Below are 26,824 nucleotides of genomic sequence, written 5' to 3'. Positions count from 1 at the left end.
ACGCCCAGGGGATGCAGCAGCTTATGCTAAGAAGGGAAAGGCCTGGCCAGTGTCTATAATGTACATAGGGTAAAGCACAGATCCTTGGCAAAAATATTCTTCATAGACTTATCCTATGCCAAGGTTACTCCTGCACTTAGCCAAGGCTACTAATTCCTGAAGGGAGATGTGAGATTGGCTTGGGGAATTTTGAGGGAGCACCTCCACGTAAAATGGCTCAGAGATGCTTTTGTAAGTGGTTTTCAGAAGAAATGCCTCTCTCTGCTTCCTCAGCGCAGCTGAAGGGACTCGAGGCAGTAGGGGGCAATGACACCAACGATGGTTTGAGATTGTGTCAGGGGGAGACAGAAGAGGGAGTTTTGCCTTCTTTTCTTCTGCTTTCTCTGAATTGGCCCACACACGCTTTAAATGGTCCAATAAAAAGATACAATTTCTTTACCTTTCCAGCTCTGGGACCCTGTGAGTTTTTGTTGTTCGGGTTCCCGTAAGGTTAAGTTCAGAGGATAAACTGACACGCTGGGCTATGGGAAAAAGCCAGTTTCTTCAAATAAAGCCACAACGGTGCAAAAGAGACCCTGCTGGGGCTTTTATTTGGGAAAACAAACAGAAATGGCACCAAGCCCTTCTGCTTTACGAACCAATTTAACTATAAAACCAATGTTCTCCCTCTCGGGGGTGAGGAGGGGAGAGAGACAGGACATGACAATAGTCCAAAACCTTGGGGGGAGAAAAGAAAGAAAAAAAAGAAGATAAGACAAAAAAAGATTGTCTGTCCCCTTTTCTTTCTTGCCCATGGCTCTCTTTCTTAGCACACGTGTGTTCTTGTAAAAACGATTAGATTGCAATTTGTATAACATGGTGACCCCCAAATTCAGACATTTAACCCCTTTTCTCTGCAAAGAATGTCAAGAATGTCTTCTCTGTCTTTCTTTCCAACGGGAGGAGTAGGGGGGAATTCTCTCAAACTGTGATTTCTTGGGGGAAGAGAAAAAGAGGGAGGCGAGGAAAAGAAGCAGGGAATTCTCAAAGCCTCTCGCCTTTCGCCCCACTTGTGTGGGAACAGGCGGCTGTATTGCTCCCTTTCTGGACAGAACTCTGCAGGTCTCCTTTAGTGGGGAGACAAAAAAATGGAGAGTCCAAATCAAAACAAAGCCATCTGTTTAAATGAGCCACTGCTAGCCAGTGGCAGAGGGGGTTCCTCATTCACTCCTTCCCATTCTTCTCTCATGCCACTGTTGATTCTCTCTCAACCCAGGGAAAAATAAAGATTGCTTTTGCTTTGGCTCAGAGGGATGAAACTGATTGATGTGCTTGGAGTGTCCAGCCCCCACCCCACACTCTCCGATTGTTCAGGGCCTTGTAAAGTTGTCATAAATACGCCTGAACAGGAGTGCAAAGGCCACAGCATGCCCTGGACCATGCACACATCCAAAGGGCAGTAGCTGGCCTCATGCTCTTCTGCAGTGAGACAGGACCAGACTGCCATAGGGAGGGGAGGACTTAGGATAAACACCTGTATGTTCTTCCTTTTTACAATGGTTTTACATTTAGGTTAAGATGCATCAGAGCCCTCTTAACAGAAGGAAAGCAGAAGATGCCCAGCTTATGTGAGAGACAGATGGTGTCAAAAGAAACCCCAGAAATCACTAAAGGACCACAAGGCCCCAGATGGTTTTGAGAACACATGCATACCATGGGAAATACATTGCACAGAAGACTGAAGCTATCCATTTATAGTTAAGAGACAGAGCTCTGAACACAACAAAGTCTGTTAAAAGGAACAATCCAAGAGAACACCACTTAAGAGGCTGCAGCAAGCTTTCTCCAGCAATGGCTCAAGTAGCTGGCCATAGGACTGATGTTCTGCCTCCAACAACCACCAAGATCTCGGGGCAAGGGAATGAAACCCTGCAGTTCAGAGTTGCAGAACTGACGTAGGAATTTCTTCCTGGCCTTTTCAAGTGACTAATTCATGCCCGAAGGCAGGAACCCTATTTATATTTAGTCTTGCTGCTCAAGTCACAAGTGGGATTGTCAGCTCCACGAAGAAGGACCTGCTTTTCCCTTTGCCTAGATCTACATCCAAAGTCTCCATCCTATCTACCTTACTGCAGAGGGAATAGTTCCCAAGGACCAAATTAGAAATACAAAGACAGCCGTTGTGTAAAACTGATTTAATACAAACAGACCAAGAAAGAGTTTGCCTGAAGACAAGAATTCCCCTGTGACCAACCCCAGCCTGACACTTTACCAACCCCTTTTTCCTTTGAATTTCAGGAAGAAGGCATGACATTTGTGTTCCTGATTCACCCAAGGACACATAAAGTGGAATAACCAAAACTGATGCTTTAAAAAGAGTAACCAAAGCCATCTGTGGACAAGAGGGCAAAAAAGAAGCAAGAGAACCTCAGAAACAGAGAACAAGCAGCCATCTGAGGAAGGGCAACTACCTGTGGAACATCCCACTGCAGTGAGCGGAGGCAGCAGAAGGCACCCATTTGCATTCACTTACCTGATGTAAGCACAGCCTAGGAACCTGTTTAGCTTACTCTTAGACAAGTTTTGGATTGGTTATTGTGATTTAAAACTGTGTTCAGCTAAGACAGAGACGCTGAGAAAGAAACCCAAGCCTGAAAAGAGCAGGAAGCCTCTTCCCCACAAAGCCTGAAGAGAGCTTCCTTGGTATAAAAAAAAGATACTTGGCATAATGAATCTATAGAAAAGGAGGGTAGAAGAGGAGATTCTGCATCTACAGTGTGGTATTATGATTCTTCTGCCCCCCAAATCCTGTAAAACTGTTATCACTGCCAGGATAATATTTGCCATTGCTTGTCTCTCCTGTTACCAGAGATACCCACTCACTTCTCTGTGACTGGATAAATGCAGTTTAAATACCTTGGTGAAACAGACTCCCCACAATTCTTAGAGTCAGTTACATTTCCTTTCGATTTAGCAACTTCAGTTCTGAATCCATTGGCGCCCTTCATCCCAAACTCCTTTTGTTATTAAATTAGAGGGTCTCAAACTTGTTTAAACCTTGGAGTTCAAAGCTGTGGAGAGAATGATCTCCTACAGAACTTGTTTTAGAACACAATGCTAAGAAGCGTTGTGCATCTTGGGCCAAGCTTCGACATTAAAAGCTTTTGTTGAAAACATATAGCAAGCTTTATAACCAAGAACTAGACCTGCAGATTCTCATTTCATTTATCTACTTCCACACATAAAAAGATCTGAGCATGACAAGTTGCAAAGCCAAGAAGGACTGGATTTAAACAGGAAAGCATCAGTAGTGATCAGCTAACCAGGGTGCTCAGTGCTATATACTGCAACTGTCAAATTGCACTTGCTGTTTAAGAACAGCACAGGGAACCCAAGTTTTAAAGCTCTCCCTCCTTGTTGACAACTACTCATGTTCACTCACTCAATGGCTCTAAGAGCCACCAAAGTGGATGCAGATCAACATACGCTGAAATCTGAAAGACAGCAACTAATTCTTGCGCACCCCACCGCACAGATGGAACCTAGCAAGGGTGCCATGGAAGCACATACCAGAGATCAAGCAGCAGCAAGTTAGCAAACTTCAGCCAGCTGCTTATGACAGTAATGCTCACGCTGGCTCTCAGAAAGAAAGAGCACAATGTGATAGCACTGGAGGTAAACACGGATTACCAACCTGCTCCGCAGCTGCCTGGCTACCCTGGAAGCCTCATCCCCACCCCTCTGCTGAGGGCACCAGCCAAACACCTGAATCTCCCTTCTCCTCCACTCCCAAGCCACTCTCATGAATCCTCTACCTCCCACCTCCCCAAAACTTGCAGACATCAAAGGCACCTGCCTTGAACACCTGAAGAGCAGAGGGGCCTGACGGTCAAGAAATGCAACTATCTTCCCCTTCGATCCACTCTCTATTTTTTTTCTCCCTCATCCCTTTGAAAAAGGTGGCAGAGATAAATGGAGAACAAAGAAACAAGAAAAAGCCACAGCTTTGGCCCACACCCTGCCTATTACTTAAGGGGGAAGGAACTCTTCCGAAAGAGGAGGAAAAAAAATGTGCTCAGACACAATGGCTCAAAAGGCCAGGCAGCAAACCGGGCCACTTTGTACTGCTAACAAGGGAAACCTAATTACAGGAAGAGGGCAAAGAGGGACAGATAAAAGGGATACAAAATTTCAACATCTGTTGCCATAAAGGGATAAGAAGTGGGGAAACGCAAAGTGTCAGTTTGGTGTCAGTGACGGCGTAAAGCCACTTTCAAAGGACCCGGGAGAGGGAGAAAAACCGAACAAGAAATTAGAGGGTTCTTAAAAAATAAAAAAAACAAAACCAACAAAAAAATACAAAAAAACCACTCTGCCAAAAATGCTTTCAAAAGGGGAGAGGAGATGGACAAAGACTGGATATTTAAAAGGTGGAGGATCTGGGTGGCTTGCAGGGCACAGCTAACTTTGGCTTAGTTTTCAAAACAGCTCTCGTGCCCTGTATCTGTCACGTTGTGTCACAGGAAAGGACAATGTAGGACTTGTGCATTCAAAATGTTTATAGCATAAGGACTATCATGCCAGACAGATCACTGGTCCATTTCAAATACCAGGGTTGGTAGAGCTGCTGCAAAGCGGCCTCTGGAGTATCCTACCTTATGGAGAAGCATCCTTGAGGCAGGGGCATGTGTCACCTAAAGACATGCAGACCACCACGATAGGCTGGGGAGCAACAATTCTCTGCAGGCAAATGACAAATGCTGACCTTGGAGCTGTTCCCAGTGGTGCATCACCCTCATCTCCCAGGGAGATAAACTCCCAAAGGAGGCAGGAGGTGGGAAAAGAAAGACAGAAAGAACATGATTTGAAGAAAGTGTCCTTTTCTCTTGCTTGCCATTAACTGGCTGTTCTGCTGAGCCATACACTAGCACTGGCAGATGCAACTGGAAGGTCTGAGCAGAGAAAGGCAAAAGGGAGCAGAGATACCTGACCTGCACGAGGGGCAGCTGCCATCATATTCCTCATTGGCACAGAAGGGCAAGGGGGCTGCCAAGAGGCCAAGGTGTCAGCAAGGCCTGATACTAGATGCAAGGACACGGGTTAGTATCCAGTGTCCCATACTGCTAATCGCTCTCCTTTCTGTGGAGACCTCTAATCACCAAACCTATTCATAGCCCCCCTCCACGAACACACCTTAATCCTGAATGGCAATAAGTGCACAGCCACTTCCCCACATCTAAAAGCAATCAGATGGCATAATGTAGCATCTGTGGGATGAGGTATGTCCTGCAGAGGTGCAGCTAGCCAGCTTCAAAAGCATAAGAAAAAAAAAATCCTCCTTCATTACAGGAGAAAGGGCCAGGTGTAGCAGCAGCTGGAATTTCAGCCATCAGAGACAGTGTCTTGGCATTACGCGGTCATTCCCCTCCTTTAGACTCCTCTTGACAATTGCTTGTTGCTGCCTGTTGCGGCTTTGATCCAACACCATCATCTCAGCAGAGTCAGAAATGAAAGACAGTTGTGGGGGTGGGATGCAGCAAGAGGCGTTTCCTTTCCCCAATAAAAATTTCCTCACTGCCAAACCCAACCAAGCCCTTTTCAAAGCCCAGGACATATTTCCAGGTGAAGACTTTATCCCCTTCCTCTTGGAGGGATGAGAATGGCTGCCCCAGGGTCAGGGAACAGCAAAGGTCATAAATACGAAACATACCATGACCAACAGCTACAAGCACCAGCCAAGGACTTATCTGGCCTGGAACTAAGATGATCAGTACACAAAAGGTTATTTAAGCTTTAAATCCTTTTGTAGCATGTTCCAGCTCTCAGCTGTTGGGGAAAAAGACCACCTACACCAAGGGAAGACAATGCCACAGAAACTGCTGCAACGTTACTTATACACACCCTCCATGAATAAGTACCCAGCTAACTGCACTAACTGGTCTTGGGCAGCATTAAACATCTAAGCGGTGCTAAGGATCCTGTAGTTTTAAAGAACATGTCTTAAGCACTACTCTACCCCCCCTAATTTTTTTGACAGAGAAGTTGCCTGGATTCTGCTCTTGGAGATAAGATCCTTGCCATGTTCAGGCTCTGCAGGCCAGGCTCTGGCCCTTTGTGGCCACAAGGAATGGGTAAGCAGCAAACTCAGGGGGCCTGGCTCTGTCTGCCAGATGTTATTAGGACACACTGGGCACAGGAGAAGCTTTTCAGTCCTGGTAGCTCTAAGATTTTGAGTTTCCATGCCATGCACCCACTTCTGGAGTCTGACCAGGGAGAAAACATGCACAAACCTCAAAGGAAGAAATAGCATTTCCCTGTGAGATCTCTTCTAGAAACTACTGGAGCCTTTGAAAATTAATCCAAAGGTCTTCTGGGAATAATAGTTTATGGAGAATTCAAGACCTGGAAGGACAAGTCTGTACTCCCTCACTAGGAATGACCACGGCAAGCTTCATGTGCTGGTTTCCCAGCCATGCTCCCTACTCAGCCTCCTGCCCTGCACGTGCTGACGAGACTTCCAGCTCACACACAGGCCCCCAGAGAGGAAAAGACCCAGTGGCATGGTGCATTCCAGCTGTGACAGGTGAAGAGGGAAGAATAAGTTTGACACTTCAGCCATTGCAACAGAGGCCCAGTGGCCTAGATTGCCTTGGCTTTTTTATTTGCCTGTCACTCAGGCTTTGACGTTATTGAAAGATCAAACTCCGTTGTGCCTGTTCATTACCTTAATCCTATTTTCTACACAGCTTTATTATCTCTTCAGGCTTCCTTGGGAAAGGCTGTCAGAGAGGCTGAGGCAGGGGGGAGAGGGTTGCCTATCTCCTCACCCCTGTCAGATGCCTCTATTCAAGAACAGCCGGAAGACTTGATGGGCAGGGGTATCACAGCACAGCCTGCATCCTTCTGGGTTACTCCAAAGGCACCATTAGACTAGGTCACCAAGAAACATGCAACATAGCTGAATTCACTGGTGCTGTTTTTCCTGCTCTAGTTTGTCCTTTGTGGGATGCATCCTTTGCAAAGTCTTTATTTTTGTTACTTCAGAGAAAACTGAACTGGTTTGTATTTGATACAGTTGAGTCGGACAATCTGAACTATCTAAACTATAGATTAGAAGGCAATTGGCCTCAGACAAGCCCTGCGTGCACACCAATCCTCCTCTACCTCCTTTCCCCAAATACAGCTCTGCTAACACCCCTCAGGCCCCTTCTGCCATTGCGCCCCTCTCTCCCCTCCCCGAGCCCACCAGCTCACCTCAATCCTGATGACACTCCCTTGATAATCTGTGCTGTGCCACTCCTACTCAGAGCATACCAGTCCTGGAAAGCTGAGCTGCTGTTCAATAATCCTGCCAAATATTTGCTATCTGTCCATCACTACGCAAAGACCCCCAGGCTGAGAGTTTCAAATTTGTCAGCAGTTGAGTCTCATGTCAGGATTTGAGCCCAACATTTTCCCAGTTGCTAAGGTCAGCACCTTCACCAAACAGGAACTACCCAAAGGCCCCAAATCAGAGGCCACAGCAATTAACCTCCTCAATGCTTATTAAGACAGGGAGAAGACAACCTGCCTAAGTCACTTCCATAGATAACCTGTTGCCACCCCTCACCTCCCTGAGCTACTAGAAACACCAGCCAAGACAAGATGTTTATAGAGCCTGTGTTTGCCTCTGGCTTCTGAGCACCACAGACAAGTGAGTGAATGGAAAGATGAAGACCACCTTCCTCACCCCTCTGGCCCAGGCTGAAGCATCAACTGAGAGACCAATGAAAAGGAAGGTGTCATGGGCATATTCTGACTGTACACAGGTAATGGGAAGAAACCAGGATGGCTGTGGAGAACTGGAAACACTGGGAAGTCAAGCTGCTCCCTACTGAACCAAACAACCCCCCCCCAGGCATCTTTCCACACCAGTTTGTTCCATCCCCCAATCCATCCTACATCTCACATTTAAACATCCCTGGCCTTCATGGACAAAAGGAATGATTTTGTACCATCTCCAATATTGCATTTCTCAATGTTATTCACTTTCCCCATCAAGTCCCTCCCCATCACCTGGAAACTCACTTACCTCTCAAGGTCCCAGATTCTCAGAGGTGAGGTGTGTCCACAGCAGGCTGTCCCCGTCACAAATGAGCTGTTTAAAGAAAACCAAGCAAAACAAAACACTTACTAATCCTCATGTTCTGAAGAAATAGCACATGAGCAAGACAGAAAACAGGCTACAAGACAGACTGAATTCTGGTCCAAGACTATGTCAATATGTTCCATCACAATTCACAAGGGGCAGGCAGCAGCAAAGGGAGAAGTGCTCCAGAGCTCTCAGTAGCTGAGCTTCCCAGATGCAGCAGGTCATAACTGCAGAGAACTGGCAGGACACAAAAATGTATTTGCATATGCAAAGGGAAAACCTAAAATAGGAGCAGCTGTAAATTGCAATGACATTTTCAAAACAGTTAGCACAGTACTCAGCATGTTTCATATGAGTGAATATATGTCAGTGCTGTAAGCTCCAGAAAGATCTCATGGAAAATCCCTTGGTACTTCATACTCATGACTTGCTTCTGTTTGTTGGCAACTTCTGAGCACAATCATGAATTGGCTGCAGCATCACAGGCCTAACGAATCATAGGATAGAGGTCTCCAGTCCAGCCTGCCCAAACCAGGGCCAATTTCGAAACTGGATCAGGTTGCTCTCCCCAGCACTCAAGCACTATCAGAGGCAGGACGGCCCTCCTGCAGCAACATTTGGCTCAGATCACATTCTCCAGCAGGGTCCGTTCCAAAGTTCTCTGGTGATGTTATGTCCCTGCTGCACATGCTGGCTCCAGAGGTTGTCTGACAGCCAATGGCCTAAAACTAGTTGATAGGACAGGAACAAACGCTCAAAATCAGCAGCAGGAACATGAGTGCTGTGGCTCTCCACACCACACTTCTGGTTTTATGCCAACTTCCTATCCTCAGTCCAAATAAGAGAAAGCAGCTCACACAAAGGTTTTTAAGTAAGCTATAAATGACCTCTCACAAAGCCACATTTATTGCAGCTACCAAGAATAAAATGTCAAAACTATGTTTAAGTCATTGCAACAAGGATAGCACGAATACAGGAAAAGGAACCTGCTTTAAATAAAAGCCAGTTCTATGCTTTGCCTAAACATCTTTTGCAGCATGACATGGGTCTGGCAGTTAAAAGAGGAAAGCAAATTAAGGAAACAATGTCACATCTTTAAGAATAGCATTTTTAAACATTTCTTTGATCCTCTAAAACACCCTTTCTCTGGAAATCAGTAGGTGTCTCCAAGCCTCTACTGTACCAGGAATGGATTCTTGCAGCATTCCTGACTTTTGTAAGAAGCACTACTGCTGATGTTACAAGGCACCCAGCAGCAAAGTAGTGAATATGACACTCACTCAAAGCCAGAGAAGAGCCATGTGGAAGCAGGGCCAGAAGTCAGGACTTCTAGCTCTGTGGTTTAGGTGAGCAATTGGTTTCTCCAAATCATAAGGCCAAAGCAGCACTGCCAATACACTCTGCAAGAGAGGCAAGCAGATACATCAAGCTACCCCAAAGAGCTAATGGGAACCAAGGAAGACCTACAGCTACGAAAGCTCTCTTTTTTGTTGGCTTTATCTCTCCTATCTAAACTCACATATCTGGAGTTCTCCACAAGTCCTGTGATCCTTAACTGCCCATTAGGCCTAGACAAGGCCTGCAGCACTAGAGCTATTTCAAAGTCTCTTCAGCCAGGTTGTCTAACATGCAAAATCCCAGGTTCATTAGCAGTGCACATGCAATTGGCCCAGTGCACCTATAGCACAGGGCTCTCTGCTCAGATGCTGCAGGGTGCACACATTCTTCTCCATGGAAGTCTGACTAAAATCTGACAGTCTAAGGAAAAGCCAAAGGCAACAGCCATGAGGACCAACAAAGAAAGCCTGCAGCATTTCATATTTGGAAACAGGGTTTCTGCTCAATACCTGCTTTCTCTCCACCATAATGCAGGACAAGAGGGAAGATATCCCTTTGGCCAATGTGTCCCATCTCAAGAGGAAAACAAGCAAAAGACACCCACTCTGACAGCTCACCAGTCAAACCCCATGTCTGGAAAGCAGCACTTTGGTCAGGGAGTCCCTCAGCTACAAAGCTAGGTGTTGGGTTCTGTCCCTCCCTCCCCAAACATAATCCATTAATAACTACTAAAGCCAATTACCGTGGTTAGAAACATAATAGCAGTCAGGGACTCAGTCAAGCAGGCAATTGGGTGCTTAAGATTTTTCTTTTGGGGGACAAACTGACTCTGCCCCAGCAGAGAACGCCCTCACGTGGGAGACAGGCCCCTTTGTGCAGAAGGTATGCACAAGGCTTTGATGGTTGCCACAGGTCTAAATTAGCATGGAGGCACACCAACAGGGAGAAAAAGGTGGGAGGAACAGCAAGGTCTAATCCCTGCTCATGCTGTCAATTCTGGACTTCAGCTTTCCCTCCTCGGTTCTTACCCCCCACCCCTCCAAAGAAAGAAGAAAAATAGCATTAGATGCAGAGATTTGTCTCCAGCATCACATCCAGGCCTCAGGGCCACAAACAAGTTTCTTCTAGGTAAAGCTGACTCCATTCAGTCAACAGGAATTTTGTCTCATACTTCAGCAGGATCAGGTTCACAGGCCTTATCTTTAACAGGCTGGAGCCCATTAGCAAGCAAAGATAAGACTTCTCTCAGAAGAGCAGGGCACCTTCACTGCCTGGATTAGAAAGCAGCATTCACAAGACATGCACAAGAAGTGGTGCCAATGAGAAATTCCCAAAGCCTTGGAGCAAACTGACCTGGAAGTCTGGATTCCCAGGGCCCCTCACCTTGAGTCTGGTCTGCAGGAATACATCTTCAACCCCCAGGCCTCTCATAACTGGGAACCTCTCAAAGGTGACAGTTTCATTCCAAGCAAAAAGGCAATACATGTCAGCTTTGGTATGTCTAAAACAATATTCAATTGGAACTAAGCATGTAAAGTTTGGCTCCAACACTTGTGAAACATTGTTCAGCAGAACTGAAGCTTTCTACCAGGCTTGCTTCTTTCAGTTTACCTTCCGCAAGCTTTGTGTCTTAGGAAGCACAGAGCACACACCAAAATCCTGTGACCTAGAGAAGTGCAACCTCTCCACAACTGTTCTCGCCAGCTGCCTAAGAGAAACAACTCAAGCTGAGTTACTGGTTTAGTGAGTGTCATTTATTTTGCCTACAATGCTCTCAGGAGTCAGAGCCACTGAGGAGAGACAAGACTGGGAAGAAGAGAGCAGAAGATACCCTATATATATTACTGCAGTGATGACCCATCTCTCCGATGTATATATGATACTACTGATGTACACAGACACTGCCCAGATATATCTACATGCTACATAAAAAATGCTATGTCCAAGCTTCAGATGGCCTTGGAGATGCAAGGTCTTTTCCCTGCTAAGCTTTCTCTGCTCTGTGAAAGCTGTTGGGCACCATGACTACAAACTCCCTCCAAAAGACTCTAATGGGAAAATGAGGAGCACCACTGCAGAGCTTCCATAACAGGGCATGTTGTCTTTGCTGGGGTCTCCTAGGAGGTAAAAACAAGCAAGCCAACATAGCATTTCCACCTCTGGTGTACCAGGAAGGTGAGGCTTTTGCAGACCAGACCAAGAGACACACATACTTCATACACAACATGTTTTTGTTGTCCAAAGCAAGGCATTTTCCAACTCATCCAATACTTTGATGTTCTCTTTCCCATTTGAAACTCCCTACTGAGAAGGGGGAGGGGGGAATAAACCCCACCAAAAACCAAAAAAACCCCCTGCTTCTCCTGAAGCCAGACCTTCTTTATGCTACAGAGGAGACATTTCATTAGAGATCATCCCCCTGCTATAGAAGCTGAGCCAGGGGATGAGAGAGAGCACACATCCTGGCAGTGCTGTTGGAAGAGACACAAGAACTCTGTCCATCTGACTGACTTGTGGTTGTTGAATCCCATGGCATATGTGGCAACAGCAGTAGTGCTCTGGCTACAGTCCAGCTGCAATGATCCCGTGCCTGCTCGCAAGGTGCCAAGTACACCATTTCACCCCACCTGTAGCATCCCTCTTTATCCTGTCCTGGACTGAACATTGCCAGATGTGGATGAACCAGAGGGAAAGAGATAGCTGTCCATCAGTCTTTTTGTGAAGAGGCTGTTTGTCATGAGGCTTGGAGACAGCCTCAGCTCCAGAGATACAAATCCCATTCTACAGCACATTCACTGTCAACCCAGCCTTCGGAGCAGGCACTGCCTGAGCTGGGAATCCTGCAATGCAAAGTCATTGAAGGAACCTGGGTGAAACAGGCCCTTTCCAACCTCTTCTCTCTAAACTTCCCCTGTGCCCCAAGCTTGCGCCCTTCCCCTGTACTGTAAACAGATTGCTTCTCCAGTCCCATTCTGCTCTTTGGGGATTTCAAATCTTGAATCTGCTTGACGCGTGCAAGAGCCTGTTCCTTCCTCCTCTCGCGCTCCCCCGCCCCCTGGAATTGGACATCATTGTTCCATTTTGGAGACTATTATATACAGAGACTCATCGGACTGGGAAACAAAGAAGTTATTACTTGACAGAGCCCTGCAGCTGGGAATGTGGAAGGCAGGGGGAGAGAAGGGGGAGCACCAAGGGAGACAGGGACGCGGGGGGCTGGTAGCAGCATTATGAAAGCTATCAACAGAAAGGACAGCTCAAAGATGGGAAATATCTGTTAAAAAGTCTCAAGTGAGATGAGAAGAGAAAGCAAGTCCAGGATGGAGAGTTGAGGGGAGAAAGCAGTTGGTGCTGACGGTGCTGCGGGTTAAACACACGGGTCTGTGGGTTTGTGTAGCCTTTGATTCAGCACTGACACGCTTTGGCAAGGGAGGCCACCGGAGCTGTCAAATCCTTCACCAACGTGCCCATCAATTGTATTCAGCTCTCCCCGACCCGCACTGGCATTTTAATTACTGTTGGGTAAACTAATTTGTACAAATGAAGGCAACTCTGCCTAATAGAATATGCAAGCTCTCTGACCTCTGACAAGCGATGACACAAGATACAAAGGAGGCAGAGGAAGGCTTTTTATCAGAGCCTTATTACTCTCTATTACTCCAATTAGTTAAGCTCCAGTGCTCCTAACTGGGGGAAAAAATTGCAATTAAATCAATTTTTGATGGGCTGAAAGTGGGTTACCGAACCGCCCTGCCTGTGAAACACTGATATTATAGCAGCAAAGGTCAAAGTCTTTGTCGGCACCTGTGGGGCCCCCACCTCCCCTCTCTAAGCCCCTCTGTGCCCCCCCCCCCAACACACACACGCAGCTCGCTAAGGCGAATCATTAGAACATGTCATGTCTTATCGCGGCCGCCACCATCCTGCTAACCTCATCAGTTGACATCATTATGGAAGGTAACTCCTCCAGCATGAATACAGTGCTAAGGTCACACAAACTTGATGGAGCCCCCGCTGAAGAGCAGATGCAACAGTAACAACATTGTGAAGGGGAGAGGAGGGGGTCAGAAACTCAGCGCAGGGAGTTTCAGCACCTCCAGTGTGAAGCTTCTCCAACAGACCAGATACACACAAAGGGAGGGAGACAGTGTGGAGAAGCAGGTGCTCCTTCCCCAGGGGCATTTGATTCACAGCATCAGTTTAGCATTTTCTTCTCCATGAGAAAGTGGGCACCACGAACATGTAAGAAGTCCCACCTGCCTTTGATTCAGGCAATGCTGGACAAAACCAGCATTGGGGTGGTCATGCAGGGCTGGTGCTGCCTCTTCACTGCCCCTTTAGTCCTACTTTGTGCCTCTTCCAGGATGACCAGAGAACTGGCAGGATGACCTTCAGTATCACAAAAGCAAGTCAGGACAGCTGGGTTATATGCTAACAACTCAGTAACCTCAAACTGAACAAAAATCAGCAGGTAAGGGAGTTGCAACAAAAGTCCAGCCGCTGCTAATGAGTCGAAATTACATCTTTTCAGATCAGGGAACATGGGCAGTGGAAGGCTATTTAGAAGATAAGATTGGAAAAGCTGCAGAAGCCAATGACACATGGTATAGTTGTCCAAAATCTAAAACAATGCAGGTTGCATCCAATTTACTACAGGTCTGCAATATCCTTTTGACTTTTGGCTCCAGACTAAGTCTTTACACACTCTTCAGTTCTCAAGAGCCTTCCTATCCTTCCAGTCTCATGTACCATGTTCCTCCTGAATCCTTGCCATACAATGTTCTGCTCCAGGCCTTCTGTGCAAGGCGAAGACAAGGTCCATCAAACTGACTTAAACATTTTGTATCCGTGTTGTTGGCTGCTGTTCTAGGTGCGAGGGTACCCACACTGCACTTTGTTAAAGCCTGGTTTCAGCAAATGTCCAGGACAGGACCACACTCAGACTAGCTCTGTAAAAGTTGTTTGAGGTTCCTGTGTATCCTTCATCAGTCCTCACTCCCCAGCCTATGGGCTTACCACTCATGGAGCAGCTGTACAGACAAAGATCTCTATGATAACTCCTGCATCCCTAGCTTCCTCCAGACTCAGTTTATTCCCCAACTGATGCTCAAGTTATTACTGTTATTACAGGAAAAAAAGAGACTCTGTGAGAGGGAGGACTGTAATCCAGTATGTAAGCCAGACATTGGTTTGAATAACGTGTATCAAAGACCAAGGGGGACAGAAAGCCCAAAAGCCCGGGCCAAAACAGTTTTGCCCGTGTATGCTTTCGAGGCCTTTCTTGTGAACACAGCTTTCTTTGCAGGCATCCACTGGGGTTACATCTTGGAAGATGAATCATAAAGAAATGTGACTCTGCTAAGAAACCACTTTTGAGTCTCAAAGCTGGGCTGTGCAAGAGGTACAGCTCTCTATTCCTACCACAGAAAGCTTTCTGGGGAGAAAGAGAAGAGGGAAAAAAGAAAAGGCAAAAGTCTAAAGAGTTCCATGTCAGTCCAAGACTACGTGGCTAAACACCTCTACAGTAGGGTTATTTCAGCTTATCAGTAACCAGAACAAAACCTCACAGGAGGTTCTTTTTTAATTCTCAGAAGCTATAACATTAGAAAGGAAAAGAAAGCTGTTACTAAGGTTGCATTTAGGTTTTGAGGAGTTTAGGGTTGGGTTGTTGGGGGTTTTTTTCCCCCCTCTTTTGCAAGTGCAGGTGAAGTAACCACAGCTGGTATATGGACTTCTTTAATTACACTATGCATTCTCCCTTCCAGCATCACTAGGGCAATCTCAAGCCATCTGCAGGAACTTCATCCTACACTCTACTCTTGGCTTTGCACAACAGAGCAGTCATTCAAATACAGATGGGCAGGACTCCTGCTAGGTACCCACCAACAGAATGCAAGGTGACTTCATAAAATCTTCATCTTGAGCAAATACACTGACTTTTTGGAACCAACTGAAAGGAAGAAACAGGTGAAGCTGCTGGCTGAGCAACAACGAAACATGGTCCCAAAGATATGAGGCATTGGACACCATCTGGGATAAGGCAGGCCATCTACAGACTACCACACATCTCAGGCAGATCTCTGAAGGCCTGGCACTCAGTTCTCATCCACCTGCACACCCACTTCAAGCCTTCACATTCAACATAGCACCTATGTCCTCCCTACTAGGCTCAACACCACGAACCTTCCCCCTCACCCCAATAGGGATGACACCCTGAGCCTAACCCTCACCCAGTTCCCAGCAGCGCCCTCAAGCTCAGCGCCAGGGGCCCACACACAGCCTTACAAGAAGCTCTGGACTCCAACCCTCGCTTTCTCAAAGCCTGCCCAGGTGTAAAGCTCCAGCGATTCCTTTTTCTTTGCCATTTTCCCTCCTCCCTCTAGCCCCACCAACACTTCCAGGCCACACAGTGAGCCGGGAGGTTGGAGCACACGAGGACCACTGCAGCAGTCGTGCTGTTTCAGGCCCCCCCCAACTCAAGACAATTTCTAAGAGCCATTTCTTATTCTCCCCTCCGTGAAATGATTTCTGTTAATTGCCTGGTGGGAATCAGTTATAGGTGGGGGAGACTCTCCCCACACACACACACCCTGGCCCCTAATTGGCTTATTGAAGTTTTAACGGGGCTTTCACCTGGAGAAGCTGGTAATTATTCTCTTCATTCCCCTCTTGCTTGTACCTGTAGCTTCACACTTGGGGCCTGCCTGGCTCCACGGGGGGGACTTTGTTCCCTCTAACTACAGGCCCCACACAAATGGGCCCAGCAGCAGGAGAACGCAGCAAAGTGGTAATTTTCAGCCTGGCGTAATTAGCCAAGGTTCTTTCAGCCCAAACTGCTGAATGGGGAGGGGGCTGCTGGGGAGGGTGCGCATGTGGGAATGGCGGAACAGGGGCTGCTCTCAACAGGCGGACAAAGACCTCTGAGGGGCTCCAATCTGGGGTGACAGGAGGAGGGGGCTGGAGCGGGACAGCCTGCCTGGCAGAGCAGGGGCATGGTCAGCGGTGGGACACACGCTGAGGAGGTCAACTCATGACAAGTATCTTTCCCCCAGCCCATGGAAGAGGGAAGTGCAGGATGCCAAGAATGGGGTAAAGGAGAAAAGAGATCCAGTGATGCACAAGAGGAGCATGTGAAAAGGTGTGATGCATGACAGATTCTTGAAGGCCTGATGTAGCCTACGCTCCCAGGGCAGGATTTCTAGTCTAGTACCTTTGCGCTGAGATTAAGGCAATGGACCTGGATAGAGGAAACTGGACAGTGCAGGTCCCAGACAGGATAGCAAGAACTGTGCCAAGGACAGAGTGAGAACTCTTAGTGTTGAGAAAAAAAGAATCAGGGAATAATCATTTACCTCCTCCAGCATCTGCCCCAAAAGCTAGAGAACAAGCAGAACCAGGACAACAGCAACAAAGGCTCCAGGTTCTTTTTCTGCTGAGCCATTTCCCATTAGGAAAGCAAAACTTCTTATCATACTGGGGCCTCACTCCACCTCCCTTTCTGCTACAAGCCTTTGGTTCTGCAAAACCTACCAGGAAATCTGCTGCCTGTTGGTTAACGAAACCACTTGGCTCCCAGTGTATTGCTCCTCTGCCACATCAGACTGGCATCAGTTGTTCCAAAAGCCAGAAACCAGCATCCTGTGGCTCAGTGCTTCTGCAGATTCTTAGGACTTGTTAGCATCTTTGTTAGCTTTCTTTGAAATATCACCATTGCCTTCAGGATAGAAATCCTTGTACTGGTTGGTCAGCTCCAGGCCTGTAGACAAGTTAAACCTGCTCAGCTGACTTGATGGTCACAGCTCCAGTGCAATGGGGTCTTTTTTTGTTATGTTATGTTTTGAAAAAACTCATTTTGTGTCCTTTGTGACTGCAGCATCCCACTGGAAAGCAGAATTGTCACAATCTAAAAGCTTGATCCTCATTCTGCAATTTAGACTGAATGGCAGGAAGGCAAGTGAAAAGATACTCATCACTTTCATCAGAGCACCAGTCACATAGGAGTGCTGAGCAAGCCCTAGGAGATGACAATCACTACCTTCTGATAAGAAAGAAAGGAGATCACCACAGACTCCATATGTATCAAGGAAATGGGCAGCATAACTCCCAGGGCACAGACTCATTTCTGAGCTGCCCAAAATATACAAACATGGCCCAGTGCTGCAACACAGGTTGCAAACTGGAGAGGTTGCCCAGTTCCACCCCACAATACTCTGATTTCTCTTCACATCATATAAATCTTTCACATTTTACTAAGGACTCCCACAGAAAGGTCCAGTTTTTAATTTCAACCCATTTTCTTTGCAGCCTCGCACAAGCTGCTTTAACTACTTGCCACAGACACGAGTTCAGCTAGATACTGTGTGCCTTCAGCTCATCAATGCTCAAAACTTTTTCCTTAAAAGCAACCTTGGACACTGCTGAACAAAATATGCTTGCCATGAAATCAATGCCAGCATCTGAGAAGCAGATACCAAGAATAAATATAATCAGACCCAAACTGACCACGCCAGTTTCAAGACTAGACAGAAATACAGCAAACATTCCCAGCACCAGTGGGAACAGGTATGTTACCTATGCTCGTACCTCATCACAAACCTTACAGTGTCCAGGGCTTTTTCTTCTTACAACCCCACACGCTACAAAGGGACATGCAGAATTGATTTAAGTAAGTAATCCAGCTGTCATTGCTGTGGACAAAAGTCTAAATACATGCCCATGTGTAGAAAATGCTTAAAGAATCGTGATGCAAAGGAAGAAAACCTCCCCTATTTCAAAAATATCTCCTTTCCATTTTATAAGCTTCAGGACTGCCAAGGCCAATCCCAATATATTTCAGACGTGACTGGCAGGGTTTTCAGTTAACAAGTATTCTTTTAAAAATGCATATATATATAATGGCAGCTTATCTAAACTTTTCCATTAGTACATATGACTTTTGAAAATGAATGACTTTTCAATAAGCCAGCAATCCATGCATGCCAGTGAGGTCAGGGGGAGGGGAAAAGCCTTTCAGGTTTGCCAGAACAACTAAAACCCAAGAATGTTTCAGTTTAAAAGCAGGGGTGGGAAGGAATCTGGTCTTCTGGTGCCACAAGCCACGAGTTATTTTTCTCTTACTCCTTTTGCCATACGCACACACACATACACCAAATTCAGATTTCCCAATTTAGGAGAATTTTGAAAAATGATGAAGGTGGTGAGGGATATGAGGACTTCTCAACAAAAAAAACTTCCAACATCTTCCACAAAGGGCAGCAGTTCTTTCTCCACATCATGCAGAGGCAGGAGCTGTACTTGTACACACTTCTAGGGTAAAGGAACCACATCACTTAAAACCAGAGTGGTTGGTCTTCCTTCTCTGCTCTATGATATTCAAACAATTTCCAAATTAAGTCTAAACAAGTTGTTCAGAGGGTTTTAAAAAGCTAAAGACAAGGAAAGGTGAAAGGGGAGAAGCGTGTATGTGTAGCACATGCTGCACAAGAGAAGTCCAGGACACTGAGGCATGGAGACACAGGTGCTCTGTGGAGGAGGCGAGCAAAGCCTCATCTGTGTTTAACTCAGCCATGAAATGATTCCTAGAGCTTTTCTACTCTGATCATTCCAGCCCCAACACGGACACGCTTACAACCACCTCAGTTCACTTGCACTTAAAGCCCTGGCCAGCTTCCCCCTCCCCAGCTCTCCACTCTATGCAACATGATTTGCTTCAGGGTTTTCATGCTAAGTGTTTGGAGCATATCAACTGTTTGCCCCTCAGCGGCGAAGATATAGAATAAAGTCCCTGCTCTCCATCTGCAGGTTCAGGGCGTACTTGGTTGTCAGCAAGCACCAGAAAGCGAAAACCCACCAGTCAGGCTAGAAAGCCCCAGCTCTGAATGCAGATAAAGGCACACAAGATATCATTAAATGATCAGACAACTCATATCTAAGGCATAAGAATGTTTAGTTACCACGCACCCCCCCTAGATCCTGAATTATCCAAAAAACTGCTGAAAAACTTTTGCAGAAGCCAGAGCTCAAACCATCCTGACATTAACATACACTAAAACAGAGGTTCTCAGAACAAGCTATCATCTTCAGTACCTGTAAACAGGCTGGGCTGCAAGGCAGATCAAGTAATATTGAATTTTAGTGATAACTGAGGTTAGCCAGATGAAGATAGGAAAGGGATCAGGCAAAATAGATGCTGCAGAGACTGGGAAAGAACAAGACAAGAAGGCAAAAAATAATTTATTATGATACTTAATGTCAGTATATTGGAAAAAAAAAAGATGACAGAAAATGGAGTAGGAGAGAGAGGACTGCACTGAAAAGACTGTGAAAAAGCCCCTTTAGGCACATGTCTCCCAAGTCTACAATGGAACAGAGGATTCCCCAAAACACATCTTCTGTCAAAGTCAAGAAATAACTGAGAAAGGGATATGAAGCACCACACTGCCTCCTGCACCTCAGTAAGTCGCTGTCTAGGTGAAGCAGGACAACCTGCTGGCAGTTAGTCCTACACTTCAAGGAACAGAAGTCTGGAAGCTTTAGATGCACAAGCAGCTTTGTGGGCAGGAGTGTGAAACCACAGTTTCCTCCTTTCCTTTCCATGGCCTGCCCTATTCCCATGCGCTCTGAGATTTAGGAAGTCTCATCCAAAAAACAGTTATTAAAAGAACCATTTTTACTTGGCAAGTCAAACACCCACATGAAGAAACGCCAGAACCAAGCTCACATGTCCTCCACTGAAATGAACACATTACTAAAGTGTATTTGATTCTGCAGCAAGTTAGGAGTTTCCCAGTCAAAGCTGTTACTGACGTTCATTGTGTTGATAGGCAAGATCCAGTTACATGACCACCAATTCAGATTAGGCTGCATCTCTACGGACTCCAGCCAGGAGCTGCACTGGGAGGAAATTAGGAGCTTACCACATCTCAGAGATGCTACACGCAAAGTCCACTCTAAGTAACAACTGGTCAGCAAGTACTCAACAATCATGGCTTGCTGCTGCTTTGCACAATGCTATTAACAGTTGGGGTGGCTCGGGAAAAACACTAAAATCCTAAACAGAGCAGAGGGTATCCAGAGTATACTCCTATAAGATGGTCAGGCAAAAGGTTTAAAAACAGAACAAAGTGTTTCTTCCTCAGAACACAACACTGAATTGGAAAGGAGCCTATAAAGACCAGAACAGTTTCAGAAAGAAGAGATGAGCTTCTCACAGAGCTAGCCTCTGCAAATATGAAAGAAACACTGGTCTGGATGCAGACTCCAGCCAGGGAAACCCTAACCTCCCCATCACTGGAAGCTGGGAAGGAACAGGCAGGAATGGATCTTTCTGTGCTTGCCTTGTTTCTCATTCTTCTCATAAGACATCTACCACTGACCACTGCTGGACACCAAAACTGCGGCAGATGAATGCTGGACTAACCCACTGGCCAGAAGAACATGAGAAATGCCCACCTTGGTCAAATCATGGCCCACCTAGCTCACTGTTTTGTCTCCAGCAGTAGTACTAGCAGATGCCATTTAGGAAGCACATGTAAACTTGGCCACTTTATGTGGTCATTCACTTTGTACTGCCCCAGCATCCACAACTGCTACACTAAGGATTTTTAGAGTGTATTCCCACATAGTCCTTTATTATGGACCTGCTATTCATGAATTTACCAAATCCCTTTCAAAACTGCTGGCATCACCCACCTCCATAACCTTCTGGTATAGGAAGTTCACTACACACTGTGTGAAGAAATACTATCTTTTGTCCATTTTAAAGTAATCTCCTAGTAGTTTTAAATGCCTCTAGTTCTACTGTTGTAGGATTTAGTGAGTAACTCAAGCTTACCCATCACCATCTTACTCTCCACATTTCTTTTCAAGCTGGTTTTACCAGAACTGCCTAATGGAGACAGCCAAATATCAGCACATCAATAAGTTCTGCAGAGTGTCTGACTTGGGACCAAATATGGGGAAAGACCACAAAACCAAGACACAGACTAGTAACGCAGCCATTTCTTTGGTACAGAGCAGTGTTCCTCTGGTGTATCTCCTCTTCAGACCCTGCTGGTTCTTTCCCCTTTCTGAGGCAGGTGCTCCAAGCTTTAAGGCTTAAACCAGTCTCAGTCACTCATAGACCGTATCACTGGCTTCACTGTGAGGGCTAGAGAGCCAGTACAGGCCTGAGGACCATCACGGTCTTGCAAACCACAGTTCGGGAAGCAGAGGACAGAGGCACTGCACAGTGGGAACAGTACTGTTCACCTGTACTCAATACTGCTGAAGTACATGATATGCCTGCTCTGCCAGGCCACAAACTTACGTGGAGCAGTCTGCACACAATCCATGTTCCCAGATTGCTCTGAGACCATCAGAAGACAGATGCTAGAGAAATATTATTGCTTTTCTAATTTCTGGAGCAGGCTCCCTTGCTTCTCCACTGTCAAAGAGGAAAAAAAATCCAGGAAGAGTATATGGAAAGAAAAATGTGCTCTAGGCCACATGCACTAATCAATACTCTGTTCAAGACAGAAAATAAGAAGCAAGAGAAAAACTGTTCCATCAGATAATCCTGCTCCCTCGGCCTGGACTAAATCAGCCTGGACAGGCGAAGCAGGTCACTGAACAAAGCGCAGGTGCAAAGCTCAAGACAGCTATACCAGGAGGCAGAGACCAAGCGCAGCAATAGTAGCTGCTTGGCCCAGCTTAGTCTATAATTGCTTCTTAATTCCCTTTTTTTTTTTGGGGTGGGGAGGGTGCACTGGGGGAAGAGGTACACACACATGTGACCACCAGACTTCTTTTCCCCCTGAAAAAAACCAAGCTGTTGGGTTCCAGTTTGGAAGCCTCTATGCAGCCCCCACACTAATAAACCTCTGGGACTATCAATCACCTTGATACAAGTCTCTCTTCTCAAAGGAAATGGGTTCTCTCTCTTCATTAGCTGCCTGTGTCTATCAACCATAGCAGGGCCTCATTTCAAGTCTTCTTTGATGGACGGCTAGACTTAGAGGAATATGTACCTCAGTCTCAGAGGAGAGAGAACAAGGATTTACTAATTAGACAGGGCAATGCACATTAAAAGCTGGTTTTAATACCTGGCCCCAAATTAGCCCTGCATCTGTGAAGTATCAGGATGGCTGCACAGCAGTAAGAGTACATCCCACACGCAGGGCATGTGCAGAGATGGTGAATGGAGCCTCATGAACCCACAAGACCTCTTCAGAGCAAGAAAGTGTTTGCAGCGGTTGTGCTTTGTGCAGGTGGAAGGGTAGGTAGAGAAGATCTGACAAATCCTTGATAATGAACGACAGAACACACTACAGGCCAACACTACACAGAGAGAACAGACTTTCCAATCTGCCTTCCAGTCTGGAGCAGTCTCACAATGCTCTGAAAAGAAACCAGATGCAACAGAGCCAAGGAGAGAGTCACAGCCACACAGTTCTGTTCACACATTTCCAGTGTTCGATTCCACTCACAACAGACGCAGGATGCCAGCTACTCAGGGAAGCTGAAGCTCAGCTACAGGCAAGAAGCACTCTGGCATGCTGTATTTTAAAGCATAGTAGCATACAAGCCAGATGCACAACTGCACATGCTAAGAAATTCCTGTTCTTCAGAGGAACCAGTCTCCCTTCAAGCCTGACTATCTCCTAGTCATTTGCTCCTCTCCAAACTCCAGCCCCTCTGGTCCTGCTCCCATCTCCTCTTTACCTCCCACAGTGTTTCAAAAGCAGTTTGCTTTACTAATCTAGTGCTAGAGTGATGCATTTGCTCATTTTAAACCATCTGCCAAGCATCTTTTGTGAGAACTGAAGTGACTGGAGAAGGCTGGGAGGGGAGACATCATCATCCTGATGTGTGCCTGACCCAAGACAGGAGAAGCCCATCTCTGAGCCCTGCTTTCATTTTTAACAGTGTTTTTTCTAGGCCTGAAGATATTCCTGTGGGCAGTGCTATGCTCTGTGTCAAAATACCAGAATTCAGCAGCAAGGGTTAAATCAGAGATTTACATTTATGAATTCTATAAATTCATATCATCTCCAACCTTATTGAGGGCACACAGACGACAGAGCCTGCCCAGGATGAAGGCACTGCTACTATAAACATCTTGCCACTCTGCTAGGAACCACCCTTATGTGCAGATAGGACCCGTCATTCAGGAGTATCCTACAATCTACATTCCTATACATTCTCTCTCCTGAGCTGGAACAGGAAATTCTGTCACTGTAGATTGGCAGAGCAACATACATGGTGCACCACACACCTGAAGCAAGTCTGCTTTTCTTCTTTTCTTCCTTCCTGAGAGCACTGACTGATGAATAATCCAATCCTTGCTTGGAAGAAACAAACTGTCTCCCCCTACTCCTAATCTAGAGATGCAATACAAAACCTTGTCCCAGGAATTCCCTCTAAGTTATTCTTCACACTCCTTTATAAGTAAAGATGCACTTAGAAAGAACAACCATGCAGGTCTGTTTCTCAAGTTGGCACAGGCTATTTGGACCACAAATCTACACACAAACGCCACTGCAGCCACAAGACATTCTGTGCTGTAAGTTGGTCATTGCCTTCCCAGGGATATATCCAGATTCCTGTTGGATGCAACAGCCCTAGTTCAGAGAAAGAATCAGACAGATATGTCTTTAACAAGTACTTTGCACAGCATGGACTTGATATGCAGTGTAAAGCAGGCTTGAATTAACTCCACTGATCTTAGTCATAAAACATGTATCCCTATACTTCAAACTAATGCATTTTGGATAAAGTCCACAAATTTGATTCAGCAAGTACTAGCATCAAAAAGTTACCATCACCTGCAGCCTCCTATAAACTTCTTAGTTTTCTTCAGGAAAACTAGGACTAGCACCTGACTTCGTGTACACACAGTCGTTGCTTCCTTCCCTTAACAAATAGAGAACTGATGCTTTACTATTATTCCTCTTCCTGCAGCAGTCTGAAACCTTCACTCTGATACATTCAGTCCTTTCTCAGTTCTCTCCCAAATATATTTTTTAGTTTTAGAAGAACTGAGGGCAGGGGGGAATCCCCCAAAGAGGCCCAGTGCTTCCCTCCTTGTAATGAAACCCTGTAATGGAATGCCCTGCACTCCAATTAGGAAGAAATGCTAATTTTCTCCAGTTGAGCACCCCCTCTAGATGTATCTAATTTGTTTCACTGCTTTCATCTCTCCCCTCCATCACATTTTCATTTAAAGGTTATGATCTGTTTGTGCCCTCCATGCCGCGCCCTGACAAGACACCCCTATGAGAGGTTGCAGGGGCCACGTCGCCCTTCCTAACCCCCTTCCAAACAAAAACCAAAGCTTTTTTTCCCTCCACTGCCTCTTTAAGAAATGCAGAAAGATGAAGGGGAGGAGCAGGGAATTGGGAAGACAATAATTAAAAATAAAAAGTAAGCCCTCTTGCCAGTGTGGTTGTTGGCTGTTTCGAACAAAAGGTTAGAGACCTTTGCACCATGACCAACACCAGTATTACCAATGCAGGCCAGCTGGGAGAGTCAGCATTACAGAGCTTTGCTGCTTCTGCAGATCCATTTTAGGAACAGCTGCCATGCAAGTAGACCCTTTTGCAAAGGTTCTGAGATGCAGAATTGTTTAGCTTCTTGCAGGGCTGGGGAATACATTCTCTCCCACCTGTCACAGAAAGAGCCTGGTCAGAAAGGACAAGGAAAGCTGGCTCAGATGAGTAGAAAGTCTCCGTAAAGTTCTTCCCACTCCTCTCCAAATGGGTTATGCCTTGTTCTGGGAGCCTGTGTGTTTTGGAAAGTTCCTCCAGGAGAGCAGAAGTTTGAGCTGGGTAGTGCAGGCTTTGGAACAGCTCTTCATGGCATCCATAAATTTGTGCTACCATGGCTCTGGCTGGCTGCAGGCAGGCTTGTACATCCACAGCGGCAGAACCCATCTGGACGGGACACCTGCCCAGACAAGATTTCTACAAAGGCTGTATCAATAGCACATACAAGACAGGCACTCAGATCACCGTGCTGCTGCCACACCACTTCTCACAGAAATTTCAAAGGGCATTTTCTCCAAAAGAATATTATTTTAAAAGAATAAAATCCAGCCACCAACCTACCTCCATTTCCTCCAACAAGGCCCCTTTGCAGCCTGCCCCAGTATTCTCAAACAAACCAGCATTCCTGGAGCTGAACCCAGGGTCTTCCCTACATGCACCACCCTGCCAAGCTATTCATTACTTATGTTCAGCCTCTCCCTCCCTTCACTTCAATTCTCTCCTTCAATTCCTGTCCATTAGAAAGGAAATCCCTGACCTACACTTGTGTAGACACAAGTTTCACCACACATCTGTTGTCAACACAACACTCTACAAGTTCAAAGTGCCCAAAGAATCTCTTTGGAGGCAACACAGCTAAGCAGTTCCCAACTGAAACAGAGTGGGAATTGCTGGGTTCCACCTGTAGCACAGCCTAGAACAACTACCATTTTGGTAAAAGGAGAGGACCAGCTGGATACGTAGCCCAGGTTGACATTGAGCAGCCTGTTCTTGACAATAAGATGAAGCTGGAAACATACTGCAAGAGTACTTTCTGTTATTAATAGCCACTTTGCTAATATTGCCCAAGATAGCTAGCTTCCTCTCAGCCATTTCCTGCTGCATCCACTGAATCCCGTCAGTCAGAGCTATATGCTCCATTACAAGCTATTTCCTCTCTACATTTGCAATGCCTCCAAAAGCTTTTGCAGAAAGTCCTGATGACCTCCTCTCTTCCCTCCTTCCATAGACACAATTCCCTCAAAACCCAACTTTCTGGGACCACAAACAGGGAAAGAGTAGGAGGCACACAAAGATTTACTCTTCGTAGACAGCACCCTTGCTGTTTCCTCCAACCCCCCCTGCCAGGCCCCCTCCTCTATCTGGTCCATGCAAACAAACCTTGAGTGGGAAAGAGCGTTTGGAAGAGGCCTGTGTCTGGGCCAGCCGCCTTTCATCCAGAAGATGCCTCTTCCCGTTGGAAAATACAAGCATTGTGTGAAAACATTTTAATATATTCATGCACATTCCTATAGCTCGCAGGAGCGAGTGGGTCCCAGCACCCTCCCCTCCCTGCCTTCCAAATTATTTTCATAGGCAGTGATGCACTGGGAATGCCACTTGTTTTCCCGAATGCCCACGAGTATGTAAATTGTGGGAATATGCAGGCCAAGGGCTGCGGGTTTATTGTGCTGCAGAAAAGATTTTACTAATTACTTGCCTAAACTCCAAAGCAGTACGCCTGCTCTTTTACAAAGAGGGAGAGCAGGGAAGATGGGGGTGGTGGGAAGAGGAGGAGGGGGAGAAAAAAAAAGGAGGGGGGAAGAGAGAGTAAAGGGAAAGAGGGAGAAGGAGAGAGAGCAAGGGATGCATT

At 46.2% G+C, this 26,824-nt stretch overlaps 1 protein-coding gene across 2 annotated transcripts in view; it reads right to left on the bottom strand.

Moving 5' to 3' along the window:
- Positions 1-26,824, bottom strand: part of FBXW4 (F-box and WD repeat domain containing 4) — a 62,487-nt gene that overhangs the window by 6,748 nt on the left and 28,915 nt on the right. For both annotated transcript variants that reach the window (XM_030486123.1, XM_030486122.2), the window contains one exon: positions 8,051-8,116. In XM_030486123.1, the coding sequence (XP_030341983.1) occupies positions 8,051-8,116 (66 nt within the window). The remainder of the gene's footprint in view (positions 1-8,050; positions 8,117-26,824) is intronic.

The sequence above is a fragment of the Strigops habroptila genome, chromosome 5, assembly GCF_004027225.2.
Source record: "Strigops habroptila isolate Jane chromosome 5, bStrHab1.2.pri, whole genome shotgun sequence".
Classification (NCBI taxonomy): domain Eukaryota; kingdom Metazoa; phylum Chordata; class Aves; order Psittaciformes; family Psittacidae; genus Strigops; species Strigops habroptila.
This window is presented reverse-complemented; position numbering and strand designations above follow the sequence as displayed.